General features: G+C 35.0%; 1 protein-coding gene across 4 annotated transcripts; it reads right to left on the reverse strand.

Annotated features, from left to right (window-relative positions):
- Positions 1–883: 883 nt before the first annotated feature.
- Positions 884–11002, reverse strand: wts (serine/threonine-protein kinase warts). Of its 4 annotated transcripts, none has more exons than XM_076404487.1 (18): positions 10719–11002; positions 10236–10415; positions 9933–10127; positions 9302–9528; positions 8967–9246; positions 8154–8370; positions 7903–8097; positions 7632–7844; positions 7359–7571; positions 6285–6430; positions 6042–6228; positions 5745–5968; positions 5493–5671; positions 5190–5368; positions 4860–5137; positions 4619–4783; positions 2457–2635; positions 884–2394 (listed from the first exon to the last, which is right to left on the reverse strand). In XM_076404487.1, exons 2-18 carry the CDS (start codon positions 10323–10325, stop codon positions 2307–2309), a joined length of 3255 nt encoding a protein of 1084 aa, XP_076260602.1. In that variant the 5' UTR covers positions 10326–10415; positions 10719–11002; the 3' UTR covers positions 884–2306. The 4 variants fall into 4 exon arrangements, with proteins under 4 accessions (XP_076260602.1, XP_076260603.1, XP_076260604.1 ...); XM_076404488.1 differs by having other exon boundaries at positions 10705–10993; XM_076404489.1 differs by lacking the exon at positions 10719–11002 and adding an exon at positions 10583–10668.
- Positions 11003–12537: the final 1535 nt, after the last annotated feature.

Genomic DNA, 12537 nt, shown 5'->3' on the forward strand with positions numbered 1-12537 from the left:
ATATACTAAAGAAAATATAATAAAAATTAATAACATTTTAAAAATTGTCTTGATTTGATAAGCAATATTATTATTTTAAAAGAAAATATTATGAATTTAATTTACGTCATTGAACGCCTTAAAGAATGATGCCATTTCTCTATGTTTATAATTTCTAATTATTGTTTATTTTTTTAACTAGCACATCCCCTGTATCTGGGTAAAGAGTTTTTGATTTACTACGTTTCTGTCCGTATATTGGTGATTATTTTTTGATCCCATTTTCAATTGCATCATTTACGAACGCAGAAATTTTCCAGTTATGAAATACTAGAAGTTATGGCCCATAAAATATATAACTAAACACAATTTGTATTCAAATTTTCATTATTGCTACATTATTTAAATATATTTTTGGTTTATTTTCATATTAAACTTTTTTATATGTTTTTTTCAAATAACAATTTATTATAGATTTATTCAGTTAAATATAAGTGTAACTTTGTTCAAAGTCAACATTTCAATGTGGCGCTCAGTGGCGCTATAAAACAATTAATAGATTTTTTATTCGAATTTCTTCAAATTTAAAGCTCGAAGGTTATGCTGTTGACAGATGTCAAATTCTACTATATGACATTTTAAAACAAATAACTACATCAATTAGCTGGTAGCGTCAAAACATAATTCACTGTCTAAATTTTTGTTTATATAAATTACCCTGCCTTATATTTTTTATTATCAAGTAAACCTAATAGTAATTCTACTAAGCTAAAGTATAGTATTACCATTATTTCTACCTTGACGAACAGTTCATATAAGTGGTTTTGAACCTTATGAAAAAAACATTAATAACTAGAATATTTTTACGTCACATGAGGGCTGAAGGTTGAGTAAATACAATACATTAGTTTTCAAAAATATAATTTATTTACACACATTTACATAATTTCAAATTAAATATTAGTAAATATATATATTTATATATAAATAGGCATTGTTGCCAGTACCGTTTATATCTTGTTTTTAACGTAAGGAACCAAAAAAAAATGTAAAAAGACAACACAAATAATTAAATTAAAAAAAAACGAGCACTAGTAAAAATAACATTGATAGACTAGAAAAATCATATTCTAATAGTTATAATTAATTAAAGTCTATGTTATAACATTTGAAGAAGAATAATAACCAAAGAAATGGGGGCTCATCTAAAAGGAATAACAAATAAATATCTTAAGCGAATTATAATGAGCAAAAATATAATAGATTATTTAATTCTAAACACAGCATCTGTTATCGGTGGGAACCTGATGAAAGGCGTGATCAAATTTCCACCACCGTAGGTTGGGTTATTTTAAAAACTACCTTCAATAGTTGATTTGCGGTTTTCAAAAGAGTACGGAGGGGGCAGTGCGGAGCATCCTATTCGTTCTGTTACCTGTTCTTTTTTTTTACTTTATTTCCACCGATACGCTACTATTCCTCTGGATTTATCCACTTCGTTAAGACATATTTTTTTCTACAGTTTGGTTTACATACAGGAGACCCACTAGCTCGCCGAGCGACTGTATTATCACATTGATTAAGAGTAGCGTAGCACCACGAAGAAAACGTTCAAAAATCCTACTCTATTCGGGGAAGATAGTTACGAAAAAATGTCTAAGAAAATACCATATATTTTACTATGCAAGGCACGACTAAGGCATACGATTTCCGTAAGTTTTGAATTCTCTCGCTGGTGTAAATTTCTACTCATCAACTCAACAAACAACAACAAAACTACAGCGTTTTTTTCCATTTTAAATGCATTCTCACCAACAAAAATATATTTACAAAATAACTATATAGATACTTACAAAATAGATCGATTGTAAGAAATATAATTTTGGTCACAGCCTCTTGTTGGTTTGCTAACTCGAATAATTTTCTCGCGCTCTAATGAAAACGGATCGCAAAACTTCGAAAAACTAACCGAAACATAAGCTAAAGGAAGGAAATGCGCCAAGTTTTCTTCTCACGATATGTCAGTTACTTTTCTCTAAATGGTGACCAAAGCGCGTATACCGTCTCTCGACGTACCTTCTCAAGGCAGCATCGATCGAAAATACACGCCGCAGCAAACGATGATTGATGATGGCGGTGTTACTAATTGCACCTTCAGCGAATTTACTACAGCAATTGTTCAATGACAAACGGACCTGACCCTAAAAACGAATCAAAACGATGAAACAAAGAATCTATAATCCTGGGAAAGGGTCCGGTCTTCCATCTTTCTCCCTTTCTGGGCTTCCAACCCTCCGAATAAAGACTGCGGCGATCTTCTACCGTCGTCACACGTATACCGGTCCGCCCTGATTCTCGTTGTCGTCCAGGTTGATTCTGTTGAAGGACGCTACGCCTCCGTCATCAAAGAACCTCCTGAAATGCGGCAGGATCATTAGAAATCGAACGTAGGACGATGATCTAACTAATGTACTAACCTAAACGTAAACTCAAAGAAGCCGTGGAAGAGTTTAGAGTTGTCGGTCAGGTCGTCTGAATTCGAGTTGTCCATAGACGTACTATTCCTTAGCCTATCTGGATCAATGGGGTCGAAGTTGGACGTGTCAGTTGGGTATTCGATACGAGGTTTATGTGGTGCCGGTTGTCTTCTTAAACCCTATGATCAAAACAAGTGTTGTAACTGTTTGGTTAGGATAAAATTTGAGAAGCAGTAAATAGAAAAATACGATGAAGGGGGAAAACCTTTTATAAGATTTAAATATTTAAATAAAAATATGAAATATTTGCCGAGTAATCGGACATAGCCCGCATGTTTCAAACCAGCGAGTTCAGTAGCTTGTAGTAGAACAACGTTTCTTTCACAATATCATTGCATAATAGTATACTTATTTTGTTCCACAAGGGTACAGGCCACGTAGAAAAGACAACAGTCTCCAGACTTCAGAAAGACAAAGGACGAAAAAATCTCGGTTAATCGTCAAAGCTAAACGTAAATATCTTGAAGACAGTGGCGGCTCCTAATAAAAATTCTTGTTCTGCAATTTTTGCAAAAAAAAACTTATCTACTTTTTATAAATTAAGTCCATCCCACGTTCCTTTCTGTTCGCAAATTTGATAATCACTTTGTTATTAAAATTGCCTATTTTGGAGATAAACCGTTTTTCAATACATAGCATGGAAAGGGCTGTTAAACGATCTTCGGCCATTGAATTTCTAAGAAACTTTTTGATGCGCTTTGGTGTTGAGAAACATCTTTCGGCCTCTGATATGAGAATTGTTACCATGATTTCTAATAATTGTCTAGTCTCCTAGATTGTTTGTTATTAAACATTTTAGAAGTACTGAACCATTTAATGGTCTGCAATCATTTCTTGAATAAATAACTGATATAGTTCAGTTCGTAATCGTTCTTTATCAAATGTGTGATAAAAGGAACATACGCAAGTGAGTTTATCCTCAGGAAATTTACCGCAATACTCTCCGAAGAATTCCGAAGAGTAAAAATCCTCCATTTTTCCCTCTACTTGCACCAGATTTCTCAATAATAATATCTGGCAATTGTCTACTTTTTTCTTTAAATTCCAACTTTTCTTTGTTTCTTTCTAGTATTTTTTCTTTTCTTTGGGCGCTAGACTAAATGCAGCGAAATCTCAACTTAAATATCGGCCTTGTTTTAGATCGTTTAGATGGACACGGGGGTACTAATTTATGAAGAATTTTGTAAAAATTATTCACTCCATGATGAGACTATACGATGTCATGAGTGGTCTCCCAAAAAATGCACCAAACCGCAAACATTCTTTGTTAAAAATGGTTAAAATTTCGAAAAACTACATTGCTGTTGGTATATTTAATGAAGGCACTACTTTCATAGTTGGACAGACGTTCTAATACAGAACTAGCTCGTGCTGTCTGAAAATGAAAATTCGAGAAGACTGAAGGCTTTTATGTAAACCTAAAATTGCAGATTCGTTGGAATGTGAAATCAGTAGCGTTAATACAGTGACAGTTTGAACCTAATTATTTTCATAATTATTTCACCAGAAATGAAGTAAATCGCTTAAGATGCGACAACCAGAGCACAGTTGAGAAACTAATTCAGATATGCAGATTACAAACAATTCCTTGGACATGCCTGTCAAATGAAAGATGAACGAATAACCGATGAACCCCTACACACCGTGGCCAAGTTAACATTTTGGATGAAAAAGACTGGATCCAGTTAATCAAAAATGATTTGAAAAACAGGAGATTGACATTGTCCGAAGCCAAAACAGTTATGGCGGAATTTAGTGAAGAATGTTCAAAATCGTGCGGTATCAACAGTAGCGTATTGGTTGAGAAGTACATCTCCCCTAGTGCCGACTATGGATTGACGATGATTTTCACGACAGAAACTCGTGGTATTAAGTTCTAAATTACAGAAGTTCTCAGAAGATATATTACTTGAAGATTACGGAAAAAATAGTCCAACATTTTATTAAACAACTTATTTCTTTTTCTAGTTTTTGTACTTTTTAAAAATAATATTGAGGTTTATGCTTCTCCAGCTTTGTACTAGTAAAATAATATCAAATCTTTAAAATCACTTGATTATTTTATTTTATCATATTACTAAATCCAATATTTGTATATTTACCTTTTCGAAATCAATTTCCTTAAAGAACGGATGACTTTTTATTTCCGAAGCATTCTTTCCCAGACGCTTGTCAGAACTACAGCATAACTTCAGGATTAAATCAGTTGCTTCCTTGGTCAGGTTGGCCTGTTTTGGTATTTGCAAAGTTGTCTCCCAATTAATTACCTATTTAAATTGAACGTAAATGTAGTTTTCGCTCATACATCCACTGAATCATTGAAGAGTCGAGAACGCGACTTACTTTATACTGCGTTTCTGCCGGCGTGTTGGCTAGAAACGGTGGTTGACCAACTAACATCTCGTACAGAATTACTCCAACACTCCACCAATCACACACTCGGGTATACCCAGTCCGTTGTAGAACCTCCGGCGCGATGTAGTTCGGTGTCCCCACCAGAGAATGAGCGAGGCAGCGGTGTTCTCGCCTTCTCCGTCTCTCCAACGGTTTCAAGACTTTACACTTGCACTCCTCGTTCCAATCGTCGATAGGATCCATTGAGTCCTGCCTGCTATGATCTCCTGGAAAATATATGTGCAAAAGAGAAAGTACGCGCGATATAGGACGACCTACCGTTCGGTTGGTAGTACTTCGAGTTGTGGGTCCACCGAAAGCCGGTACATAGACCGAAATCCGTCAGTTTGATGTGGCCATCCTTATCGATGAGTATATTGTCGGGCTTGATGTCGCGATGGATGAAGCCCATCTTATGAACACTTTCCACTGCGCACGTCAGTTCTGCTATGTAAAATCTATAAAAGGCGTAAATCAAAACTGTTAAATTATTTCCGCCGCTGTTAAAAAAATAATGTACAAATCATAAAAAATATACTAAATAATTATCATTTTCTAAAAACATGTTAATCAATTACTTACCTTGCTAAACTCTCCTGAAAGATGCCTAACTTAATTAAAAGGGACATCAGGTCACCTCCAGGTATATAGTCCATAACAAAATATAAGATATCACTATCTTGAAAAGAATAGTATAATTTTACTACCCATTCATTATCAGCTTCGGCTAAGATATCTCTTTCGGCTTTCACATGAGCAACCTATAATATACAGTTAATATAATATACATGAGATAAATTCTGAGAGATTATTCAGATCTGATAAAACCATTACCTGATTCCGTTTCAGTACATCAGCCTTTCGCAAGGTTTTCATTGCATACAGATGATTGGTATCGATTTTCCTCACTAGTGTTACTTCGCCAAAGGCGCCAACTCCAATAGGTTTTATTGTCACAAACATGCTCTTGTCCATTTTCGCCCTCTTCAGACGAATGTAGTTAGATTCCTTTTGCGAGAGCATCTTGCGCATTTGTTGTTGAGCTTCTGGACTAAGACCTAATTGTTGATTAAAAATAAATTTTTTAATTTATGATTAACCCATATGGTAAGTGGTTGGGGAAAACTTTACCAATCTTGACCATTTCTTTTTCTAGCTGCATCTTTCTGAACATCCTCTGACTGTATGACTTTATAACATTTTCAATGTGTTGCTCCATGAAAAATTTGAAAGCCTGCGGAGAATAGTTCTTGACTTTACCATCCCTTCTCTCCTCTTCTTTTTCCTTGCTGATTTTTTTCCTTTCAGGTATTGGAGACTAAGGACATAGGCTACATTCAAACAAACATCCTTCGTTATGTTTGTAAAATTTACCTGATGCTTAATTTTAGCGTAAGGGGGCAACTGGGGCGGTCCTTCGGAGGAATTCTTGCTACCGTTGCTCTCTGACGAGGAGTTGCCGTTAATGCACACGTGATTGTTATTGTTCACGTTCGTGTTGGTTTTAACCGAAGAGGAAGCTAAAAAATCCCAGTAAATTTAATATGGATTTCCTTTTAAAGAATTCTTATATACTAACACCATTAGAGCAAATAACAAATAATGACGATGAAGATAAGACAATCAGTGCACTGTTGAAGAACAAATCCACAGACAGACTACGATGGTTCGAATGTTATAAGTAGCAACATTTAACAACTAGCAGTAAATAGCAAATAATGACGATGGAGATGAAACAATCAGTGCACTGTTGCAGAATAAATCTACAGAAACAGACTACGATGGTTCGGATATTTTGTTCAATGAAATGTGAACGACCTCCTCCTAAATTTTTGTGGCGTTAATTGATCTTTTGGATGGAAGGCCCAGCAAGCAACTCCGAAAAAGGCATGGATAAAGATTTCTAGAAAGCTATCTAAAAAAATAAATAGAGACTAACGCAATCAGGTTTCAGAATGGTTTTGGCTGATCCTAAAAAGTGCCGAGATTTGGTGAATAATATTCATAGTCCTGTGGCATCCACTGTTGTGTACTGTTACACTCCTTGTTGAGTTGTTGCGTTTTGAAAATGGAGATTCCATAGGATCATTGCATTTTTCCTACAGAAAAACGAAAAATTCAGAGCGGACTCATTGAAAAGTGTGTTGATAATGTTGATGAGTACTGAAGTGAATGCCACGTCAGAATTAGTTTGATCGTTTTTGTTCCGGATATATTTCGATGTTAAAGACGGACAATCAACGCTCTGGCTGACCAATCCTTGAACAATTTTGAACCATTAACACAATACAATATACCACCACATGAATTAACAGTCAAAAATGTAAAAGACCGACTATGATTCGCTGTTGAAACAAAACAAAACAAAGTGATTTTTGAAACGAATTATTACGGGCTATGAAAATTCGATAATGAACTATAATAGTGCGCGAATTGAAATGAAATTACCAGTGGGAGGTAATGGTGGTGCTCCATTATCTGGATACAAATTTCTGCTATCGCCAGAACCAGTTGAGAGTGGACTGTCTGCCCTGCAACAATCATTCGTGCCGCCAACGGCAGGAGAATATTTTCTCTGTAGAGGGGGATGCGAGTGCGTTGAAGTTGAGAACGTTGTATGAGTATCGTCGGCGTATGGTAATGGTAAAAGCGGCGCATGACCTGAGACAACAACACATATGAGACAAAAAAAAAAACAAGTAAGGAAATCTTAAGGCCTACCTCTCTGCGCTTTGGCTTTGGCTTGCATAATACTCGCATAACTTGGCGGTTCAGTAGTAGGAACACTGACAGTTCCGGCGGTAGAACATACGCTTCCCGGTAGAGGCGCTGCAGGCTTGCCTGAAGCACCGCCACCGTTAGTGTACGCTTTCTGCTGGATAGACGCAGTGTAAGAAGGAGGCGGAGCTGATGTGGCAGGAGGCGTCGTCTGGCCTATTTATCATAACCATATAAAAAGTCTTGCCTTCGCATCTAAACGAAACAAATTTACCACTGGATGCTGCTGGTATAGGCGGAGCCGTGGCCGTCTGAAGCACTGGTTTCTGTACCTGTGTACTCTTCACGGACTGCATTATTATAGGTGGCTGGGAGACGGTCTGGCGCGCGCCCCACGCCTGCAGAGGTGTAGGTCGAGCCATGGGCGTGGGAGTCGCCGCTGTCGATACTGGTACAGGACTAGGAGAACCTGGTGAACGAAATATACTAGGATACACGAATAAACGCTTAAACCATTCAACTTACCAGCGGAGGTAGATCCCGAATAGATTCCCGACGACGGACTTTTCCGGAAATCCTGTGTGGGGCTTTGGCGGTTCTGTATTGACGCTGAATAGCTGGGCGGCGGGGGAGCTGATCCCGAACCGGTGTTGATCAGAGGGTACGGAGGGGGAGGGGCGGAGGTGTTGCTATTGGTATATAAGCTAAGCGCTTGCATTTGCTGCGAAAGTTGTTGTTGGACCTTAAAAATAAAGTCACATTAAATATCTTTCTAACAAGCTGATATTAATGGTTAACTGACTTACATGATATCGAGATTTTACAATTACTTAAATCCATTTTCTATCATTCAACAAATTAAATATATAGTCCTTCCAATAATACAGCCAATGCACATCATCAAAAACATTAAACAGAAAGCATTTTTAACTCAGACAGAGCACACGTTAAACTTAGAGCATTTTTCTTTTTCTTTCTCATTTTACTAATTAGCATTACTCTAGTTAAAAAGAGACAGAATGGAGATTGATGCCAACCTAATCGGTCTATAAAATTCCATTTGTGTTAGTACTGGTCGACACCGTTGTCATATGTCAAAGTAAATATAATAAAACAACTCAACGTATAACTCTCTAGCAACTATTGTATATAATATATGCAGTAGATGTACTATAATGTTAAAATAAATTATATTCTATAAGGTTATATTTGTTTCGTTATTTTATGTACATTAGTATTTTGTTGTCAGAGTCAATACAAACGAAAACTGAAATTTGGCGTGACAACGTTTGTTTTACTGGAAGGATTATTGTATATAGATTGTATTAATAATTTTACCTGGGGCCCATTTTGAACAACCATCGGTTGTCTGCTGGAAGCACCTCCACCAACTGGACTTGTACCTCTTTGACTGGACCCCCCATACACTCCACTATTGGAGGTAGTCACTGGGGTTCTAGATGGGACTACGGGTGGCGCTGGCGACATCCTCTTAAACATTTGCTGTACATTACTTGGCACTGGCTGCTGATATGCGGGAGGAACATGTGGTGGAGGTGGGGGAGGGGTAGTTCGGGGAGGTGGAGGCGGCGGAGGCTCAGCAAAACTAGGCGAATATCTAAAAAAAGAACAAAGTTAACTTCGAATTTATAGCTGATTCGTTTTTCTTTTACCTAGACGAATGAATATCTGGCATTCTTGGGCTGTCTGATCTTGAACTACCAGCGCCAGAATCTAGGGCCGGGCTTCCCCGGGGCATAACTAATTCTCGTTCAATGCTAGGTTTCCGAATAAGTTTTGTATATCCAGGCTTGCTAGGTTCGGAAATTTGTTTCATCAAATAGTCCAGGGCTAAGTCCAAGCGACCATTAGTGAGTTGTAACGCTCGTAATGCCGACTCCTTTATATAAAAATACATTATAATTCATTCTTTTGATTTAAGGTTAAATGATACTTTTAATGGAATATGTATAAAATATCCAAAGTAAAGCTTTATTTAGTTTATATATGACTATTAGCATACCTATAAATGGAAATAGCAATAATAATCTGTGCTATAATTATATGAAATTTCCAAAATGTCTTACAAAATTATCTTATAAATCCGATCATATGTATATCCATAACATTAGATAATAGAGATGCACATATTTTTATTTGTTTGCCAATTCTATAAGATATATTGCCATTCTAACTATAAGTTGCTAAATTATATATTATAGCTGTCCTATTTGGAGCTTGTATATAAACCCACAAACACATATTAACTTTTAAAAATATTTTCTGAATATTTAAAAAACTCACCTCTGAATAACCCATACTGACTAGTTGAGTTAGAGTATGCCGAATTTGGAGATGATCTTTGCTATTATCCCCATTAGAACCTGAAGTAGAACTCAGAGAACTAATACCACTAGTGGCTGAAAAGTTGGATATAGTACTGGCTGCACTAGAACCCAAGATCTCACTCCCACTTTTTGCAAAAGGCCTGAGAGAATTCTGAAAACAAAAACAACGTAAAATTCTAATTACATTTACAATTGTTACATTTGACGTGCGGAAAGTTTTTTGTAATATTATTACATGCAAAATATACTTCTAACTAACCTGAATTTCTTCCATGGCCTTTTGATGGTAGCCCGGAGACCGGGCAGATGAGTTTGGATTCATGTCTAAAGACCGAGGCGTTTGTCCCATACTCAGCCACAAACTAAAGTTTTACATCTGGGTTCGAACTAATCATTTTATATCAGAAATGAATTTGACTAATTCTTTTCTGTGCTCTTCCTGTAACAATAAAAGCGGTCTTTGTAGCCGAATTAATCCTAAAGTGCTATAAAGAAAAAATCCACGGATTTTAAGCTTCGTTTGTATATACGAGAAGCAAATTTAATCGGATAAGATTACCAAATAATTGGAATTCTTCTGCTTGAGGCGATCACAAACTGACGTACCTAATACAAATCAAAGTTAGTCACTAGTATTCCAGTGAAAACTTCGATAAATATAATATGCCGCGATAATAAGATACTAAATAATTATTTGTTTTTAGGTTGCTGTATAGAATGGTACATACTTAATATCTATTACCTTTAGAAAATGCAAAAGTAAATTAGAATCTGCTAGTTAAAGAATGACAGGTTTTTGTGTCAAACCTGTATGAACTAACTTTATTGACGCGATAATCTCACACACTAATTTAACTATATTCACTGTTTATGGGTCCTGATTAGCATGTCCTTTAATATAAACAGTATTTTCCACTCATGGATTGATTGAACCGAGAATATATTGAAGTAAAACAAAGAAGACTTCTCGGTATTTAGATGTCAGCCATTTCACAGTGTCAAATTCCTTATACTGCCAACTTAGTTAAAGCAAATATGTAGACAATATCATTTTTATACATATATATATGAGACGATGTTCGATTTTATGAGAAAATACATAAATTTATGTTACATACACGTTTATGAAAGGAAAAGCAAAAACATTTTCCAGGAGATATATTTTTTATGTTATGAGTTGGCTAATCTGACAGAAAATGATTAGCGGAAATTATTATACAAATATTGCATATATTATAATAACGAAGAATATTCCTTCTAAAAGATTTAATACAATTACAATTTATTCCATTATTAAAAAATAAAAACCATATTGATTGTTAGGTTGCCTAAAATAAGGCCTCAATATTATTCATAATTAGTCAAAAATTCTCAAATGTGTAGACAGGCAACCAAATATAATACTTCCTGGAATAATTTAAATTTTGAAGTCATGTTCACGGGATATTAATCACGATAGTTTAAAAAACACAACACGCTATTGTATAAAATGTGAATAATTTGTAATATTTTTTGTTTATAATAGTTTTCCTTGAATTATACATAAAATATATGAAGTTTGATGGACATAAACATGCAATGGAGGAAAAATATTTCAAAATTACGGATTTTGTTTTAAAATGGCATCCAATATCAGTAAAAGCTTCCTGTTTCATGTCTGAGGTAACTTACGTGGTTATATTCACATTAGCTTGGTCGGTATACTGAAAAATATAGTCGTTGGAGATATAATCCTAATAGAATCAGTATTGAAAGGTAAAAGATATTTCTGTATAAACTAAATAATGTTATATCAGGAAATTTTATTGAAATTGAAACAACAGTTTTCATGTTGAATTTTTGTTGCTCGATCTGTTTGGTTTAGTTTCAGTTTAATGCATTTTAGAATGAATACGTAATTAACAATAAAAAACTGGCTCTAGAACTCGATCTGTCAAAGTTAATGTCTTATAATAGAAATTATTTTCATTTCTGTCTTTTCTTCATTTTTAAATTGGAGATAGAAAAATGAAAATGCTTTGTCAAACAAGTAGTTAGCATAGTATACTCTATGGCAGTTAGTGATAGTTGACGTCTATGAGTGGTGAATTTTAAATATTTTAAAAATGAATAGTGTTTAAATATTGTGCAGAAATAGACTAATAAATACTAGGCAAATACGGTAAGTGACTAATCTGTTTCTTCCTAGACTGTATTAAGGTTTATTAAAGGTAACTATGCAATTTTGTACGCACAGAATGGTTTGAAAATTTTGAAATGTTATATTTAGTATATGTTATTACTATTATTTTAATTAATTATAATAATTTTTATATCTTGTGCTAAATCATGTGTCACGAATTGTAATTTTTAACGTATTTTTGTTTTTGAAAGTAAAATTTGAAAAAAATGTGACGTTATATATATAGGAAGTTTCTTTATCGACCAAATCAGTGAGACGGAATTATGGAAAAAATTGAAATTCGTTATTTGTATTCATATTATTAGGAATTAATTTACAGTATGGCATACGGACAAGGCCTTTCCGGACCATTTTTGGTAGAGCGGTTATTCCGTGTACG

This window comes from Rhynchophorus ferrugineus, unplaced genomic scaffold, assembly GCF_030347505.1.
Source record: "Rhynchophorus ferrugineus isolate W39M unplaced genomic scaffold, kcgeb_rfMv2 rfM4, whole genome shotgun sequence".
Taxonomy (NCBI): Eukaryota; Metazoa; Arthropoda; class Insecta; order Coleoptera; family Curculionidae; genus Rhynchophorus; species Rhynchophorus ferrugineus.